This window comes from Puntigrus tetrazona, chromosome 18 (genome assembly GCF_018831695.1).
Source record: "Puntigrus tetrazona isolate hp1 chromosome 18, ASM1883169v1, whole genome shotgun sequence".
In the NCBI taxonomy this organism is placed as follows: domain Eukaryota; kingdom Metazoa; phylum Chordata; class Actinopteri; order Cypriniformes; family Cyprinidae; genus Puntigrus; species Puntigrus tetrazona.
In genome coordinates, this window is record NC_056716.1 from 24,363,720 (window position 1) to 24,383,115 (window position 19,396).

The following is a 19,396-nucleotide window of genomic DNA, read 5'->3' on the forward strand; positions in this document are numbered from 1 at the left end:
ATATGTACAATTAAAATTTATAATATGTATATTGCAAACACAGACATTGAAACAAAAATAATAAAGGCAACATAATAAGAACTGGGTTTTAAAAAAATCTTTATGTGGCAACAAATAAATCCACATATATCATTTACATGGTAACAGCTGTCACCACAGAAGTTACTGAGTGCTTTTATTTACAAGAGAAAGTGGCTAAAGATAATAAATGTTACATTTTCATATTCTTTCCTTTTTATTCCTACCCATAGGGTAATAGGTCCACGGTACCTTTGAGTGCATTCAAGAACACACAAACCTAGGTTAACATTTTTTCGGTTCCTAAAATCATACAAAACTGGATATACAGTTCAAACACAGATAAGCAATGCAAAGGGACACAATGTTACAAAGCTACAGAAAAGATTTCTAACATCCCCCCCAGCCCCCTGGGGTAATTCTGCATTTGTGTAAAATGAGAAATCTTACTTTCACATTCGCATGCAACAAGTACAGACATGATTGGCCCTTGTTTTGAACGTATATTTGAACTCCTATGACGCAAGTATTCTGGCAGCTGACCAAGAGGGCGTTCTGAGATAAAATATTAAGGCATTTCCTCCTGTTGCTGAGAATGTGTTATGTTTATGCTCGGAAAGTAGCAAACTTTGAGTCTGACAAAAACAATGTGGTGTTGTTAACCACCGTTTGACGTCAAACACCCAGTCGGTCATAAACCACAGCGAGATGCGTACATGTTTACTTTGAAACGAGGTCAGCCATCACCTCGTCAGGTTTTTGCACAGTAAATGAGTGGTCTATGAGAGATAAATGATAAACGGGTAGGGAAAGGCACAACTGGGACACTGCCTTTTTTGCACTCTCACAATGATTCGAAAAGAGTTTCATTGGCAGCTTGCACTGTAAACACTGACCACACCAATACAAACATCTCTGACACAATGTCATTCCAACTCAAATACATTCTCTGTAATTGTGTTAAATATGGGCTGCTGCTGCTGCTGCTGGTTTATCTGTCCAGCATTTGCACACGCAGATATCGACTCTTAAGACGGAGACTCTTGGAAGGGTACTATCATTTTGCCCACCCAGTCGTGGCCTCCCCGTTAATATAAGCGAATCCTGGAAAATGTTGCGCATGCTCATATTCAGAGTTCCTGCGCGGTGCGAGAGGGGAGTACATGTCTCCGGTGGAGTAGCGAGACGTGTGGACAGTGGGGCTGGAGTAACAGCTGTTGGCAGAGGCCACATCTGGCCATCGGGGAGTCACCGCGCTCGAGTGTAGAAGCGGAGACCCGCTCATCAGACAGGACTCCATTCTGGACATCTGCGGATACTGTAAAACAGAGAGACACGCGTGAGGACTATTGCAAAAATATCAGAAGTGGCTTATGTGGTGTTTTCTAAGCAAATAACACATTTCTTTATATTAATAAATCCAAAAACATGCACAGTGTTTTTGCAATGCAAAGAAGAAATTATTGTTTGATGGAAATTATTATAAAAATAATACTAACAATAACAAAAAAATACCAATAAAATAATAAAAGTAGCAGTAATATGCCATATATTTATCTTCATATAAATCATATGATTTATGGTATAACAATAACAACAATCAACAAAAATATTGAAAATAAATATAATGAATATTATTATTAGTAGTAGTAGTAGTAGTAGTAATAGTATTGCATAACTTAACTTTTACATTTATGATATATAACAGTTGGAAGACAGAATGATAATATCATTTTAAGTACTATTGTTGTTTACAATATTTTGCATGATTCAAAAATACCATAATGCTACTACTATAACTACTACTAATTATTATTAATGTTTTTGTTGCTTGTTGCTTTTGCTGTTGTTGTTATTAATAATATTAATAACAATCAAATTAATACAAATAATACGATTAATTAGATATTATTTATTTAATAAATAAATAACATATAATTGTGGGGGGTTGTTATTGTCTAAAACTAGAAGTGCCAAACAATTTCATAATTTGAACATCTGATCTGCATGCACAACAGAAAGCAGCCATTTAAGTTAACATAGCACTTTTTTCCTAAAAGACACCCAACAGGTTTTTTTGTTTTCGTGTTTAACAGACCAAAAACAAAACTCTGCAAGTCTGCTGAAGATATGTGTCTATATAAAACATTCTGTTCTCTCAGGGGAAGTCGGCATAATCTTCATTTGTCTCCTCTCCATTGCCTCCTTCAGAGTAGCCCTCTCAAACAAAGAAAGGACATTGTATCCATTTTAAGTTGACGGAAAATAAGTGGAAGTAAAAATCTATAAGTGCTCCCTAAATAGAAACCGTCTACAGTCAGGGCCTTTATGGACGGCTGAGGAGTGGAAAAAAAGTCAGGCGGGGTCAGAGACCGGGATGCGTTGCTTGCTGACCTCTTGTTCGTGCAGAGAAAAGAGACCATTGAAGAACAATATTTTAATAAACGCTTTTCCATCTGGATCTCCGGCCGCTAGTTGTGCTGTCTGAGGCGGTCATTGAGTAGATACTTAGTGTGTGTATGGGGTGGGGGTCTCTTGGCTGTAGCCGGTCCACCTTTCACAGTCTGCATCCGCTGTGTGGAGGAGAATTGAGCTACACTGCTTCTGAAACTCTGAGGCCCAGCTGATCCCCGATTACAAAGGCAGGCTGGGCCAGAGAGCTCTTGACAGGAAATTACCATCACACCCGCTTTGACTTTCAATATGTGTGACGTAGACCCCTGCCCCTCCATCCACAACCAAACAGTTTAATTCAATCGTTCACGCTCTCTGTATCTCAAGCACTATACAGACTACTTCGCATTCAGCTATGAACTTAGTTTCTGAGCTAACAGCATGCAACAAGAACATTTTGTATACACCAGCGTACTAAACTGAACATTTCACACACTGAAAAAACATCATGCTTGCCCGCAATTCAGTAATCGCTTTTAGTAGGTCACATCCACCAAACTTGGCACAATAAAGTTGCCCATAAAAATTCTACTACATAACTAAACTACATAGCGTTTTAACTTAATATACACAATACTCACATCCTTTGAATTTCAAATATTCGAACATTCCAAGTAATGAACCCTAATTAACCTTTGCAATGGAATTTGAACTTCTTAACAAGGCTTTTCCGACACATTTAAAGTTTTGTAAAACTCTGCATGGAAAATGTTGCTTTGGGTAAATCATGCTAAAATAACGGCAGCATTTTAAGATTTAGCAAGTGCTTTCACAACAACTTTAACCCTAGGTTTCTCTAGGTTTAACAAAGACGGTTAACTGAGCTTTTTCATCTTCGTTCTCTTTAAGAAGTAAATACGCTTTAAACACATATGCTAAATGACCTGTACTTCCAAACAGGAGTTGAGCCTATTACTCTAGTGTGTGCTGAGGTAAGCATTCCCTATCCATAAACCTCCGTGGATAACAGTAACCAGAACATTTCAAATGCTAATGACTGTAATACATCAAGCACCATTCACATTCACAAAAGTATTCTTCTCTCAGTTAGAAACCCTGCAAAAGAGACAAGGATGGAATACACTTCCACTCTAAATACTGGGGAATACACAACCATTATTATCTGTTATTAGGTTCTTTTCTTAATGTTTGTTCCTGGCCTCATTGCTCATGTTTCATATTAATTTATGAATAAAATTATATGCTTTGTTAAATCACAAGGTTTTCTTCTAAAGCAACTTTCCTTTTACCTTCTAGTAAAAGCATCTTTTATGCAAAACAAATAAACAATTAAACTGGTTCCAAATAAAATTAATGACTAATTCTGCCACACTGGAAAAAAATCATGCTTTGGTAAATCATAATTATAACATAAAAACAGTCAAGGATAGACGGAGATAAAACTGACTTTTAGTTTTAGTATAGTATTGTGAAAACAAAAGTTTTTTTTGTTTTTTTTTAAATAGTTTACAGCATGTGAATAAATATTAAAATATTACTGATTTTATCATTTTGGTGGGAGGAGTCTAACCTGTGCGGAGGTCCGGTGGTATGAGGAATAGTGCAGAGGGGTGGGCAGTCCTGGTTCGTGGGTTAAACTGGAGTACTGACTCTGGATAGCATGATGGTGCTGGTTTGCGTAGCTGCTGTAATTATAGCTGCCAGTATACCTAGAAAAACAAAAAATAAATCTCTTAAAATATTTTACAATCCAATGTCGTATTCAGCACATCACGTAATGAATTTGGTGACTCACCCATGCTCATCTCGATGTGGGTAAACTGGCATCCTGTGAGCAGACGAGGAACCATGTAGAGGGGGTCCGCCTCTCATGCAGGAAAGCTGGGATCCGGGCTCGGGTGGGCTGCCACCGGAGGTTGTCACTGTGTATGTAAGGGACCAGGTATATGACTGAACAGCTCCTGGCACATACACAGACATACATATACAGAGAAACGTGTTTGGCTCGTTAATTAAATGATCCGATACAGTTTTAATGGATGCATGGAATGGAGCCGTGCCAAATGTGCCATTGAATGCGAGACTGTGACGTAAGATTTGAGTAGAATCAGTCTATTTACCTGTGGTAGCTGATATGCTGGTGTACTCTGGAGACTGGGCTGAATTGGGGGAGCCCACTGCTGGCACACCCACCGAGTGAACAGACTTGGCGGGAGAGTAGGGTCCAGGTGACGTAGATGTGGGGGTGGAACCCATGAGCATCAGCTCTTCCCCAGAATCTGCTATAGTAGTAAAGGTTAAAACGTTAGTGTTAAAGCGATTTTAAAGAGTTTGTGATTTTCTCTATTGCAATCATCACATGTTTTGAATGTTGGTGTGCTCCATTATATTAAATGGATGTGACATTCCTGGTCAACCAGTTTAGCCAGGAACAAAGTGCTGCACAACCTCTTCTACCAGACATGTCAACACTAAACCAAGCCTAACGATGATAACTTTCACGCTGGTTTTTAAAAGTCATACATATTATATAGTTTATATAGGTGTTTTTGTGGCTTTTATGGCTCACATAGTACAATATTGGAGAATAAGGAGCTAATAGAAAACATCACATTTTCATTAAAATGTTATTCAGAAAATAGCAAAAATATGCAAATTGATGCAGCTGCTTATATTTATATTCCCTAAAAGTTAAATGAAATTCCGATCATTTGTAAAATAAATCAATGAGATCAGTACAACAGACTACTTGCATAAAATGAACATAAATATCAGTTGCCACTTATTATCTCCCAAAAATCTGGTCATAAGGACCATTCACACTGCACAGTGATATTTAAATGCTATTTTTACCAAAAAATATTTTTTACCGCAAAAGAAGAAGGCAATTTATATTAATTATTATTAATAAAACACCTTTTACTTCCTAAAGAATTATGAACTACTAAAGCAGACGGCAAAAGTTATATGTTTTGAGAATTTAGTTTTGATCATGTTGATCATTTACAGAGGCCTTAGAAATTAGTTTGTAAAATTTAATATGGCAAGCTTTAAATTTGTTTTTTAACAGCAGCTTAAAAATTCATTCTTGAGGTTTGATTGTGCACCACCTAGGTGACCCTCTTCAAGTAACATCAGTGTTACATGACTAATGAAAACGACTATTTTTGGCTATTCTTGTTGGCCTCCAGACTGAAGCCATGAGCGATCGGCTCTATTGCTTGTATCAAATGGATCTCACCTGGTGTCCCCTCTCCTTTCATAGCCCTCATCAGTTCATTGGCCCTCTCTTGGCAGTGCAAAGACTCAAGCAGGTATAGTACGTAGTCATCAAACATGAGGTGGATCAGATGGAAAGATCCTATAAATACAAACAATCCCATTTACTCCACCAATTCAAGTCACCTGTCCGTATAATAAATGAAAGCTTTGTGTATCCCCATACAGCATTAGCCAGTCAAATGCAATTCGATTTGAATCTAACTGATTTACTGAAGCACATTTAAATGGAAAAAAGCACAAAACCAAGTCAGAACCAAGCTAGCGGTCCAACCATAAACACTACAGAGTTACTGAAGCATATGATGCTTTGAGTCCATGTTCTGAATGAGATGGGGGAAAGAATTCATAAGGAGCATGGCACAATCCTCGCATTGTGTTAGCAACTCCAGCCACTATGTGCATAATAAACATTGCAGCTATTCAGCGGACTGGGCGCAATACTGCCCGGTCATAAAATGGGAAGAAGGGGGAAAAACTTGGTGGGGGTTAGCCTTTGTTAATTAGCTGTTTTGTACAGAGAGCTGCATTATCAAAACACTGCAACCAGCTGTGCCTTTGATATTCACAGACAGAGCTGACAGGGAGGGGGGCCTTTACCTCTTTTATGGCCCTTCTTTCAGTTACTTTGCCATAGACAGTTAGGTGGTGTAAGCCAAGAGTTAGCAAAGCTGCCATCTTAGTTAAAGTTGACACTTGGTGTTGTGGAATGAGAAACTTTTAGTTAACTTGACAAATCAAATGAGTTGAAAGAAGATTCAATGGGATGATGGTGACAAAACGGTGCAGTCTGACTCACCGAAGCTGGGAGCGCTATGTAGCGTCATGTCCCTGATAACTCTGGTCCCGAAACACGACCACATGAGCAGGAACTGCTGAGCTACCCTCTTCAGGCATCCGGGTCTCTTCCCCGCCACCTAAATGGAGTATTACCATGAGAAAAGCCTGGGGGAGGGCACAGGGGCCTTAACCTTTGGGTCTAACCCCCAAGAACGAAAAACATGTCAACAAGTCAACTATTTGATTTGCCCCTAAGGAAACACCCTTCCATTGAACTATTGTCTGGTAGGTAGTAGACGTTTCCATGGAGACCAGATTTACAAGCCCATATCTGAACTATAATGGGCACGAAAAGGGGCCATGAAGACATTATTAAGTTGAGGAATTGCATCACAAAGTATGTTGTGACGGCATTTAGAGTTGCAAGGGTTGGACACCTGCAGATTTAGTTTGGATAGGAAGAACATATAAACAGTGCTTGACAAGGGCTATGACTATTGTTTATATTCCTGTTTATATCTAAAATGTATAAAGACATTTTTAATAATAAATGCTATTTAAAATTATTAATAAAATTTAGCAATAATCAATCATATTTAAAATGACAAAAATTCATGTATTCATTAATAAATGTATGCAGCAAAGACTTGTTTAATTGTTTAATTAATCAAAAGTGTCATAATACATTTATAATGTTGCAAAAAATATACATTTTAAAGAAATGCTATTCCTACTGTTAATCAAATAACTTAGAGAGGAAAAAATGGTTTCCACAAACAAATTTTAATGTTTTGCAGCATTGATAACAATGTGACATAATATAAGATATGATTATAAAAAGCTGAATATCTATACAACAATTCAACTATATATATATATATATATATATATACACACACATGCATGCATACATATATATACAATAAAATCTACTTAATCAAATATATAACTGTATAATAATAATACTGAAAATTAAGCATAATATGAATCTCATGGCCTGTGCACTTACCCTCACAACACACCTCTCCACCATAGAGTCCAGCCACTCGATGTACGCTTCAATGGGCGACTGATCCTCCAATAGTCTATCAAATTCTTGATACACTTTAAAAAAAATAAAATAGATAGATAGACAGATTAAAAAATATGTGAAGCATTGAATTCACAATATCAGTTTTAATTGTTTTCAAAAGTTGCTTATCCATAATTGCAAAAACAGTACTGGCACAGACTTGAGATCTCTGTATGAGATGTGGAGAGAGAGGGGCACAGAATCCTCTTTTCAGGATGACATGACAGAATCTTTGAACTTTGACCTGATCAGTCATGTGAGAGGTTGACGCTGAAATGAATTTGAAATGCTCCTCAGGGTGTCAAACTGTGAGGGTTAACCTCTCAGTGTCTGTGGTTAAAACTCGACTCTCATGGTCGTGGGAATGATTCAGCGCTGGTTGACAGCTACTGTGTGAAATCCGAATCATAAACCAGCAGGGCTTTTAACACAGCGCTGCATGTGATTCTGCGGCAATAACACACTGCACTACACTGGTGAAGCGCAGAAACACTAATAAATCATTCTGAACGAAAGTGTCTAGGTCTGATCTAATAAGTTTTTTCATGTAAATCTTACATTGGATGATAAGCCTCCTCTGGTCCTCTCTAGAGTCTTCCATTGTATAAAGAGTCTGTTTAGTGATGCTGTTAAGATCTACGTTCCTCCAGTCCTCAAGCATCTGAAAGGTGATGTCTGCACTGTGGATAACGGTTCGAGAGGCCTGCAAAAGCAATTATTTAATTCAAATTTCACCCTGCATTATGTCTACCGCTAAACATTTAAACATGATAGAGAATAGAGACAGAGAAAACATAAAATTGCTGTATACCTGACAGAGATGGTTTAATGATGTTTGTCGTTTAAGTATCTGGGAAAATCTTCTTGACACTGAGAATAAAACACATTCGTTCAGAAGTGCCAGTAAAGTTAATTTGAATGTTTTTAAAGGATTTAAGAGTACATAGTTGCACATACATTCAAACTTTATGTTGCGCAAATTCTCAGGCAGGTCATGTAATGCCACCTTCAGCCACTCGTCCAGCTGCTTGGCGAACTTCCTGATCACCTGAGTCAGGCTACATTATTCAAAACACAAAAACAAAGACATCATGTAGTGCATTACACTTGCACAAAGGAAGCTCTGGCGCAAGTCATGCGTCATTGACAGGAAATCTTCTGGTAAGTTAATTACACTGACGCAAAATATGAAATGTAGATAATGCTAACAATGATCCCAATGGCAATAGTACTTAAGGTATTTATTTAGCTTGGAGAGAAAAGTCCATTTGACGAAAAGCTGATTGATTGGTGTTTTGATGCTATGCCAACTTCCTTATCTATCTTAATGGAGTGTAACAAGTTAAAATACATCTAATTTAAAAACCTATTTAAGGACTCTGGGCATGAGGATGTTAATTTGATAAAAAAAAAAAAAAAAACATTTGATTCTAGAATGTCTATTAAGCATTGTGTATATATGATCTGATCCCACTGATCCCCCTTTTACCAACAGTAGGGCTAATTTTATACAGTTGTTCATAAAAAATATACTTTTTTGCATTATGTTGAATGTGAATTATCCATATATGCACATAAAAATCTGGTCACACCTTATTTTAAGGTCCAGTTCCCTCTATTAACAAAACATTTGACTTTTCCCTCAATAAAGTGTTAATTTACAGCTTATTAATAGTCAGTAGGTAGTGAAGTTTAGGTATCGGGTAGGATTATGGATGTAGAATATGGTCATGCAGATTATGTGTTTAATAACTACTAATACACAGCCCATATGATAATAATAGGCATGCTAATAAGCAACTAATTAATTGATCCCTATACTAAATTGGATACCAAAATCCTATTCACATTTGATTTTACTTGACCTTCATTTTCAGCTAATGTCAACAAAGCCCTCTTATTTTGTCAAACTCTCTTTTATAATCAAAGATAGGGCCTTTCTCAATCCACCCAATTCTGATGAATAAATAAGAATTAAATCCTGTCGTAATTATTTTTCTTATTAAATATCCCGTTTTACTTAGAATTGTGTGAGGAAATAAAATAGACTGCATGTAATTCTGAAAGGTACTGCAGCACTTACCAAAACTGCAGCACTTTCCAAAACTGCAGGTGCATAATTGATATTTTTAATAAAACTGAAATAGGAAATAGGACTCACCTGTCAGGCAGAGCCTGTAGGACGGTGGGCATGAGAACTCCAGAGATGGCCTTGTACAATATGGAGTCACACACACCGACTATGTTGACCACTGTAGAAGAGCCCAGGACAGGGAGCATGTGGGGTGGCATGCCCTGCCAAAAGTGCAACAGGAAGCTCTGGACCTGCGCATTTACAAAAACATAAATAAACATTGCGATAACATGACGATAACTGATTACCCTCATCACAATTAAGATGAAACGGCTTGAAAAAAAAAAAAAAAAGCAGACCTCATCAAAGTTGGCTCGTATGACTGTATCCAGTATCCTCTGGCAGTGAGTTCTGTACATCATGATAAAGGTTGAGACCTTTTAGAGAAAAAAAAAGCTAATTTAAATGACTTACAATACTTTCCCACAGAGAGTAATTCACTTTGTGTTAATGATGTCATACCAAATTCATTCCTGACTCATGGTCATGCATTAATAAGACACCAAAAGACTCTAACACTAAAGAAGGAGGATACAAATACCAAACAACAAAAAAAAGCTGCTTTTGTGAACAATGCCTATTTACAAGGTCCTGCCAAACCAGTGTATAAAAAGAGGCTTTAAAGATCAGAAACTCACAAACCATTTAAAATTACAGGCGCCTTTTTAAAGCGAGACAGCTAGTGCCCATCCTTTGTGCAATGCGAGATCTTATTATCTACTCGAAAGATTAAGAGTTCGCTAGGAACCAACGCATAAATCCTCTAGGTCCTCATCTAAATCCAGGCCCAGGGAAAGGTCCGTCTGACACATGAAAGCAGGATCTAGAGGGGAGGGTAGCGGGCAGGAGGAGGGAGAGGGAGGTTAGCAGTTAGAGGTTTTAGTGATCTGTTTACCTTCTCCTCTGGCAGACTGGCGGGCAGATTTAAGTCTTTGACATTTGGAAAGTCTGGCAGGAGAGTGCCCAGCTTGGAGCGCGGTGAATACGCCACTGTCTGTTTGGTGACCTCTTTCTTGCCCGTCTCGTTCACCCACGCAGCGCCCTTCTTAGAGTACATCACATCGTAGTACTGAGAGCTCTCTTTCACAGCGATTCCATAGTAGTGATACCTAAGAGGGACGAGCGAGTGACTTTGTTTGCTGACTTAAGCAGTCTTGCAAAAGCAGCTGAAAGGATTTCATAATCTCTGCACTGGTAGTATAAATGGCGACACGCCTCCCAATGCCTAATATTCTCATCACTGCATCTTCGGTGCTATAGGTAAGATAAAGCATGACCAAAAGTTGTTTACTTTTAGTAAAATGTAACTACGTAATTATAAATAAATTATATACGCATTTTATATATCTTTCAAACTCCATTTGTGGGAGTGTTGGGGAAAGTTCCTTAATGCATTACAACTCTGCGCTACTCCCCAAAAACTAGACACTAATTAGTTACTTTTTATGGAAAGTAATGCATTACATTAGTTTTGTGTTACTTTTTCTCACCTGGGCTGGGCTTGCTAATATAAGATTTAGTCTATAACTACAGTAACAATCATGTTTACAAAGTGTACACTTGAGTTACTTATTTGAAAATGTAATTCTGATATTTTGTTGTAAAATTAAAAGTAATGCATTACTTGAAAAAAAATAAACCAATTACGTAACTCGAATTACTTTTAATGCGTTACCCCCAACACTGCTTGTGGGCTTCTGACTGTGATCTACTTGATAAAACATATTTTAATGTGTCATGAAAAATGTTTTTTGAATAAGGAACTTACTTTGACTGGCCCCTGGTTCCTAGTCTCCGTGTGGTTAACTGAGGAAACTGTTGTCTTATTATCTGTTTGGATCAGGCAAAAGAAAAAAATATATATATTGAGCTTTTCTGGGTACATTTTGTGACTTCGGTGTGTTACAACTATGACAAAAATATCTTCTCAATCATCTTGTTAGATTCATACATGTCCAGTGACATTTCTTTTCTCGCCAATCTCTCATTCTCTCTCTGCTTTTTGTCCATGAGCTCCTTGGTCCAGCTCCCGGTGCAGAAAACTTTGCAAACAGTGAAGCTCTCTATTGTGTGGGATGAAAAAAGAGGCCAAGCTGTGAAGTTTCTGTCAGGCTTGGCTTGATAAATGAGCAGACAGGGAGGCAGGTCCAGCTCTCTCTCTCTTTTTTGTCCTGAATCAATGAAGCCTTCCTAAAGGACACCCCACGCTGCTCCAGCCACTGATCTAACATTCCGCAACATCTCACCCTTCCAAATTTCCTTTAATTACACATTAATCCAGGCCCCCTCTCTTTTTCAATATCCTCCGACAGGACCCGGGGGAGCGGGATAAGGGTGTCGGGAGGCGGCTATATGAGTAGGTGGGTTGAGGGGTTGTGGGAACAAGGGTGAACATGTTCATTGTTTATATTGTCCAGCTATGAGTTTGCAGAAGAGGTGTAAGAAAAGACCACTAGCTGTGTCTCCTCATAATACCCAGTATTATGTCATTTTTTTTTTTTTTTTGGTAACAGATGTTTTCCTTCCTCTTTCAGGTGAACATGCGTGTTTACAGCGTTTTTTAATAAGAGAAAACTCCATGATTACCTCATCAAACACTGACTACTATAAAAGACAGAATATTTGACTTCATCAGTATTTACCTTCCCAAAGCTTGCAGCGTTGACCGGCTGAGAATCAAGTTTCTCGCAGAAGTCCAAATAATGCATGTACAGCGCACTGCGAGGAATACAAACACCCTCTGCGATCTCATAGTTCTCCTCCAACCTGGTGAAAACACAGTTTGGTCAATGCACATGAAAAGCTAGTGTCTGGAAAAAACGCGTTAATGGAGGAAAGCATAACTGTAATTTACTATTACTGTTATAGTATACTTACTGTTTATGTTGTGGCATAAAATTATTGGGTTTAATTATGCATACCGTTTCAAATTCAAATTATGACTTTTTTATAAACAATATTTTAGATGTTTTTTGGTTTAGTGTGAATATAGCAAGTTCAAATTTAATCATTTAAAAAATATTTGAAAGAAACAAGTCAGAGACAGGGGTTTAAAAAATAAAATCATGTACACAGTATTTTTATTTTTTTTTGCCAGTATACTAAACAGAAAAGCAGTATTCTTTTGTATTATTTACTAATCCTTTAAAAAAAGTTATTTCTCTGTCAGGTTATCTGACATAGTTGAATCCTGACCGTTTACAAGCTATCAGGAGACCAAACACACCATTTGAAATTCAACTACAAAAAGTGCATGACTAGTTTAAAAGTCATGTAGAAAGTAATGTATCAATGTGGCATTTCAAAATTAAGCACTAAAACTGCATGTCTCACACACTGTATTTCACAGTCCGAAGCATTTTGATTTAATGGGTGTCAATTAAAATTTCCAAGTTAATGGCCTATATAAATATAGATAGATAGATAGATAGATAGATAGATAGATAGATAGATAGATAACTTCACCATGGTTTAAAACCTTTCAAGAATTGAACTGTGTCAGGTGATATGAATTAAAAAAAATGATTTATAAGTGACATGTCTAGTGTAAATTAAACTCACCATTGTAATGTGGCAGGTGTAGAATGTGGCTTAGATGCTCGGTTGTTTTCCTTCTCCTCATCTTTAAAACAGCAACAACAAAACCCCAATAGTCAGGTTCAGTAATTTCTCTTAAATACAAATAACATAAATCTAATAGCTATAATAAAATAAATTATATATAATATCCATACACATTTTATACATATATATATTCGTTAGACTTACTTTCGTCGTTGGACATGTTTCCAATAGATGAGTGGCTGGAAAACCGCTTGTTCTCGCTTTCGTTCAGACATCTTTCAATCCAGCTCTCTGCAAAAGTAAAAATGAAATGCGTGTGCATTTACATTACGCCTTTTTTCCTAGAAACAGCTTACATGGTTGTGCTCACACTGTTTATGAGCTCGCTTTTTTTCTTAGATTAAACTTTTTTCATTCCGATTCGCCCACAAACGTGTCATTTAGCTTTCATTTACTCTTTGCTGTACCATTGTATTTGTATTTATTTATACCTAGCCTCATGTTCAGCATCTTATCATTTCTCCTCAGCAGAAGCAACAGGCGCGTGACCGCGCTGCGGTTTCTAAACTTAACTATTCTTTTTTTTTCAGGTTCTTTCCCCCACAAATTGAAAAAAAAATTGTTGAAATGTAATCGTAATTGTTCATTTGTGAATTCCATTTTATCGTTCTTGTTCACACGAACTGTCAGTTTGTAATCGAGTGCAATAAACCTCCGTAAACTTGGCTGTTTGTTATTGCAGCCACCGTCTATAGAGTTGAGGGGCAGAATAATGACGGTGCAATTCAATTACAATCGATTGTGCAGATCTTTGGGCAGCTGGGATTCTATTTGAAATGTTTTCAGCAGAACTGCAGGAATCCCGCATTGTTCCCGAGGCAAATTACAAGCGCGCGCACGCTCAATTGATTCCGCGCTCTCCTCCACAGCGCTGTCGTCATAATAGAACCTTTTTAGCGCCATTCTCATTTCTGCTCTGTAAGTAAGCCGGCTGGTGTCCTTACATCACAAAACAGAAACACTTATAATATAATTCGATTCGAACTTATGTCAATCATGTTTTGCCGCACGGGCCATGGCAACGGTCTCTATAGCATCGGTTGCCAGGGCTGCGAGTCTGGGAAACCAGTAGCCTGCTCATGCATCAGATGGCGGCTGAAGCTATAGTGAAAGTTATGAGACTTAAAACTTTTGCTGGTTTAAGTTATTTGACAGCCGTCAGACAAGGAACTGTTCAAACGGCAAATGCAACAGGCAAGCAACTACTTCGATGTTATTCAAATATTTTGGGAGTGATTTGATGAAATTATTAAGACTGAAATCTGCGTTTCTCAAGGGATTGTAGGTCATAGTTTGAAAAAAAACAAAAAAAAAAACACCCTAATAATGATTCTAATAAATTATCATCAGTATAAAAGGTAACGTTAGATTATCAGACAATTTACAATTTAAAAAAAAAAAACATTTAGACACCCCATTTCACATGCATCTCAAAACTGGGTTTAGGTCATTTGTTATCATTACTTTAATTGAAGTTCCTAAAGTTTAGTTATTTTACAAAATAGAAATGTTTTTTCTTATAGTGACAGTTATTGAGAGACAAAATAAACGAAGTGAGAAAAAGACAAACAAGTTAAACTTACTTCAAAAATGAAAAATCCCTTACTTTATAATATATAGACTATAAGGTAATTTTAAAAACGTCACTGTCAGTCATTTATTAAGCCATTTATTTGACTTTTTAAAACAGTAAGAACATTATTTGGAATGCCAGCAATTGGTTAAGTTTTTAAAGATTTTTGTTACATTTTTGCTGACATTATATTTGAAATGTATTTGAATAAAATATATATATATATATATATATATATATATATATATATATATATATATATATATATATATATATATATATATATTATTAATTATTCTGCAGCTGTTATTTTAAAGCTCAGCAAATAGTTTTTTTCAAAAACTAATTAATCTCTGTCAGCATTGGCTTAGTCAATGAAGATCAGATTTTCAGTCTGTAATTGAATTATTTGCTCTGTGAACAGTTTAAGTGCTCTAAATAATTGGATTAAACCCAATCTAAAAGGCGAGACTGATCTGAGATCATTCACATTCATGCATAAAATATCAGACTGAAAAAGCATAATTTAGATATAGCAAATATTCAAAAATTTACTTTTTTCCTACAATTTGACAATTGCATTGAGTACAATTGAACTGCAGTAACTGCTTTTTGAAGGCACATGGAACGTGTTTTAAAACAAAGTTACTAAAACACTACAGCATAACATTCGTTATCTAAATATTTTCTACAGATTATAATGTTATCGTCAGTGTTTATAACTTCAGAAGAAGCAATTTTATATTTACCAATAGAGTGCAGCTTCACTCAAGTTAAAACTTAGCCTGAGCAGGTGCATCGTTTTCATAAAACTTTTAAACCGAACGACAAACTCAGAAACGTGACCTTATGCGAGTTTAGTCTAAATTTAAGGTCACATTACTGCTCCATAAAACCGCCGTCCACTTTACGTAATCCCAAAACTGCGTAAAACAATATTCTTCAAAAGAGCACCAATCCCGAGCAATTAAAAAAGAGGCCAAAAAAACGTGCCAGCTTATCTCTTGGTGAACTAGATTCAAGAGCTTCCCTGACCGAAGGTTAAATAACTTTTTTCTGATGCCAATCTCAGGTCACACAATCCCAAGGCCCGTTTCTCGTTCCAAAAGTGCCCAGATCCCAAGCGTCCCGGTGTCACGGTGGTGCAGCAGGAACCAACCTGTGGAATCCATGTCAGGCTCTTCCAGCAGCCCACAATGCATCCTCTTCCCATGCACGTTCCAGGGGCTCCTCTGAGAAAATGGCTCCGCGCAGGACTCCCCCTCCGTCTCTCCGAGAGAACTGCCCGGCGCTGAGATGCATAAGATGTGAGGTCCGTGGAAAGGGTGGCAGTGGTGATGGAGGTGGGGGTGTGGGTTGTAGGAGCGGGTGGGGTGGAGGGGAGGAGGGGGTCACAGACTCCAGAGATCCAGCGGGGGAAAAGCCAGAGCCGTCAAAATGTTTGCTGATGTTTCATGGGAAAGGGGCTGATTTTATAGGAGCCCTGATGGGGGACATGTCATTGATAGGCTCGGCAGGCTGATGAATGGCTTCGAGTCAGATGGGGATGTGGCAAGGCTCACTGGAAGTCTTTTGTGGGGCTGTTTTGAATAAGAAAAGCTCCCTTCCCAGAAAAAAAAAGAGGCTTAGATCTACGCAATCCCAGCACTGTGGCCTCCCCGTCTCCCATTATAGCATTTAATACGTTTTCGTACCCTCTCCTCACACGCACATACACACTCTGCCCCCACTGCTTCAGTTTTAAAGTTCTCCATCCAAGGGCCACTTTTTGGCCCATTGCAAAAGTTTTTTTTTTTTTTTTGATGTCTTCAACACCGAAGCTCTGGAAAGCGGAGCACCGAAGTTGCATTCGTTCAAAATCGACTCAAAAATGGATCAAAATCATTCCATCATCATTATGGATGCTTTCGACACCAAACGCCCATTAAGGCCGTTGGCGAAACTGGAAAGAGAAAGTTTGGTGGACCCCCTCCCCTTCTCGCTCTCTCCTTGAAGCAACCTTATTTTAGTGTGCTGGGAGGAGAGCGCGGCCACAAAAGAGGGAAGTAAAAGTGTAGAGCCTGAGGCAGGGAGGGCTCTGATGGAGTGCCTACAAACTGCAGAAGGGAAAGCTGTGATTAGAATATGAATGGAACCACGGGGGAAAGAGAGAGTGAGTAGGAGAAAGGGGGATTATGGTGGAACTGCTCCCCACTTGCTGGATGGCAGAGGAACGCTCGCTCCTACATCTATGGTCTGCGCAGGCGTAAGGATGTCACGGCCGGCTCCTTGCTGCGTGGCGGCAGGATTCAGGAGATATTTGTCATTTGAGGTTTGGATGGAACTAATGTACGGTGGCCCCCACAATGTGTTTAAACACTTAATTTAATATTAGGACAGTTATTTAAAAGAAAAAACATTTCGTTGAAAACTGAAGTTGGAAGTGTTAAAACAACAGTTATACATGGAACTGTACGAGTTTGGACACTTTTTTGGTTGTCAAGTGATATCGCCCGTTTACTCCAAGCGCACATCCGTCTGCCGCTTTAAATTCTCATGCTCTTAATAGCAGGATGGATACGATTGGCTATCAATGCTTGTGTCGTTCATCAGCTGAAAAAATAGTTCTGAAAATTAAATAGTTGAGGAATGGGCTATTTTTTAATATTGAAAAGACTTTTGGATCTTTATCTTTTTAGTCCTTGGTATCGTCCTTAGATGACATACATGTTACCTTCAAAGTACTTTCAAAGTAGTTAATTTTTTTTTTCCAGATGCCATTGGTTTAAAATTTTGTTGTCTAATGCAATGCCATTTTTAGGGGGTATAAACAAACCAACACTGAGCCATCATTTTTTAGAGCATAGCATCTTTGCTTATGGATGGTTGGCAACAGCTGTTTTTGGTCCAAAAAATTGAAAGCTTCATCTGAAGGCCAGCATCACATTTTTCTTTTGAAACTGTATGGATTAACCAGCACTTCTAACAAGCTGGGAAGTGGATGGCGAGAGAGAGGCAAACATCAATGAAAATTTCCTTAATTACAGTTTTAAAGATGGAGGCTGTGAAGGAAAGGAGGGAGGAGGAAGGGAATCTTTGCATCGTCTCCTCAGAAGACTTCCTTTTTCTGTTCGTCTACTCTCAGTCTCATTAGCCCCTCATTAGCTAGGACAGGTGCAGCCGGCCAAAAGAGACACCCTCAGACCCTTATACCCCCCCCAACCAGCGAGCGAGCCGCACTGTCAGTGCCCATTCTACCGATCTGAGATGCATTCTTCCAATCAAAGCCTTCCACGGCCGCTTGGTGGGTGGGAGCAATCTCTGAATAGTGGATGATTTAGTGTATAAAAAAAAAAAGCAGCAAAGTGGGAAGGTGGTCAATGTAACAACAAGCTCCTTTCTGCTGTCAGTGTTGTCACATTAACACTTCATCAGGATTGCTCAATACTTCCACCCCCAACACTTTCTGATCATTGCTCTTAGTGTAAAAAAAAAAAAAAAGAAAAAAAGACACATGATTCATAATTTACCTTTACAATTTGTTTATTGTAAAGCTACCCTCATAATTCTGAAGTCAAACTGAAACAAACAAATCTACATATTTCAGACAGCACACACACATATATATACATACATATATATATATATATATATATATATATATATATATATATATATATATATATATATATATATATATATATATATATACACACACACACATACATATATATATATATATATACACACATATACATATATACACATTTTGTAAACTAGGAAATGTCAATAATTCCCTTCAAGTCACAAAAAACACTACATTCTTTTTATACTTATAAACAAAATTTCTTTGTGATAAGATAGAAGCCATTTTAACAAAAATCAAATGAACATATTTCAAAACAATGTTAAACAATGTTTTATGCAGTCCTTAATAACTCTGTACAGCTCCTCTGTGTGTAAAGCTTTGGCGAACTGCTGTAATCACTCGCCTTCACTCGTTGTATCGAGCCAGTTTGAGGCGAGGGATGATGTTCATAGATTGCAGTTCTTGGAAGAGCAGTTTGCAGGCATATGGAATTCGTAGAGACGACACGTGACACGAAGACTTGCAGTAATGACACCTGAAATAATCACAAAAATCCCATTTTGATGCAGTTATGTTTACATTATACTGAAATACCATTTTAAATAACACTGCAGTTATGGACTCACCATCCTGAATATCCCAGCAAGCCACACTGGTCACACACGTCCACCTCAAAAGCATCACTGGAGATCATCAGCCGCTCAAGCAGCAGCATGCTGGCTCCGTAGCCAATAAGACAGTCTCGTTCCATCTCTCCCAGACGGAGACCACCATCCCTGGAACGACCCTCTGTCGGTTGCCTGCATCATAATGAAGTAATACATTTAAATTTGAATTTAAATACAATTCAAATTAGGGAGAAAAAGGCAGAATAAGAAAATTTATTACCTTAAATATTTAAAAAAATTGCAGATAATACATATGTTCGCATTT

At 37.8% G+C, this 19,396-nt stretch overlaps 2 protein-coding genes across 4 annotated transcripts in view; both read right to left on the reverse strand.

The window, feature by feature from the left end:
• Positions 1-82: 82 nt before the first annotated feature.
• Positions 83-16,507, reverse strand: rfx4 (regulatory factor X, 4). Of its 3 annotated transcripts, none has more exons than XM_043264001.1 (18): positions 16,055-16,507; positions 13,467-13,553; positions 13,260-13,320; positions 12,341-12,464; positions 11,467-11,528; positions 10,594-10,807; positions 9,998-10,075; positions 9,726-9,889; positions 8,522-8,622; positions 8,376-8,434; positions 8,123-8,267; positions 7,502-7,596; positions 6,512-6,629; positions 5,675-5,794; positions 4,554-4,712; positions 4,229-4,394; positions 4,004-4,142; positions 83-1,336 (listed from the first exon to the last, which is right to left on the reverse strand). In XM_043264001.1, the coding sequence occupies exons 1-18, from the start codon at positions 16,095-16,097 to the stop codon at positions 1,076-1,078; spliced, it is 2,196 nt and encodes a 731-aa protein (XP_043119936.1). In that variant the 5' UTR covers positions 16,098-16,507; the 3' UTR covers positions 83-1,075. The 3 variants fall into 3 exon arrangements, with proteins under 3 accessions (XP_043119936.1, XP_043119937.1, XP_043119935.1); XM_043264002.1 differs by having other exon boundaries at positions 4,229-4,355; positions 4,554-4,715; positions 16,055-16,501; XM_043264000.1 differs by having other exon boundaries at positions 4,554-4,715; positions 16,055-16,500.
• Positions 16,508-18,617: 2,110 nt separating this feature from the next.
• Positions 18,618-19,396, reverse strand: part of polr3b (polymerase (RNA) III (DNA directed) polypeptide B) — a 19,696-nt gene continuing 18,917 nt past the window's right edge. The window contains exons 27-28 of the mRNA XM_043216648.1: positions 19,090-19,263; positions 18,618-18,998 (exon numbers count right to left, since the gene is read on the reverse strand). Coding sequence (XP_043072583.1) covers positions 18,869-18,998; positions 19,090-19,263 — 304 coding nt within the window. The 3' untranslated portion in view covers positions 18,618-18,868. The remainder of the gene's footprint in view (positions 18,999-19,089; positions 19,264-19,396) is intronic.

Excerpts from the sequence above, each read along its gene's own strand:
- rfx4 (XM_043264000.1), bottom strand. The coding sequence starts at position 16,097 with ATGCATTGTGGGCTGCTGGAAGAGCCTGACATGGATTCCACAG. Across the intron at positions 13,321-13,466 it reads AAACATGTCCAACGACGAAA|ATGAGGAGAAGGAAAACAAC; the intron begins GTAAGTCTAACG and ends GCTGTTTTAAAG. Across the intron at positions 11,529-12,340 it reads ACGCTGCAAGCTTTGGGAAG|ATAATAAGACAACAGTTTCC; the intron begins GTAAATACTGAT and ends TGATCCAAACAG.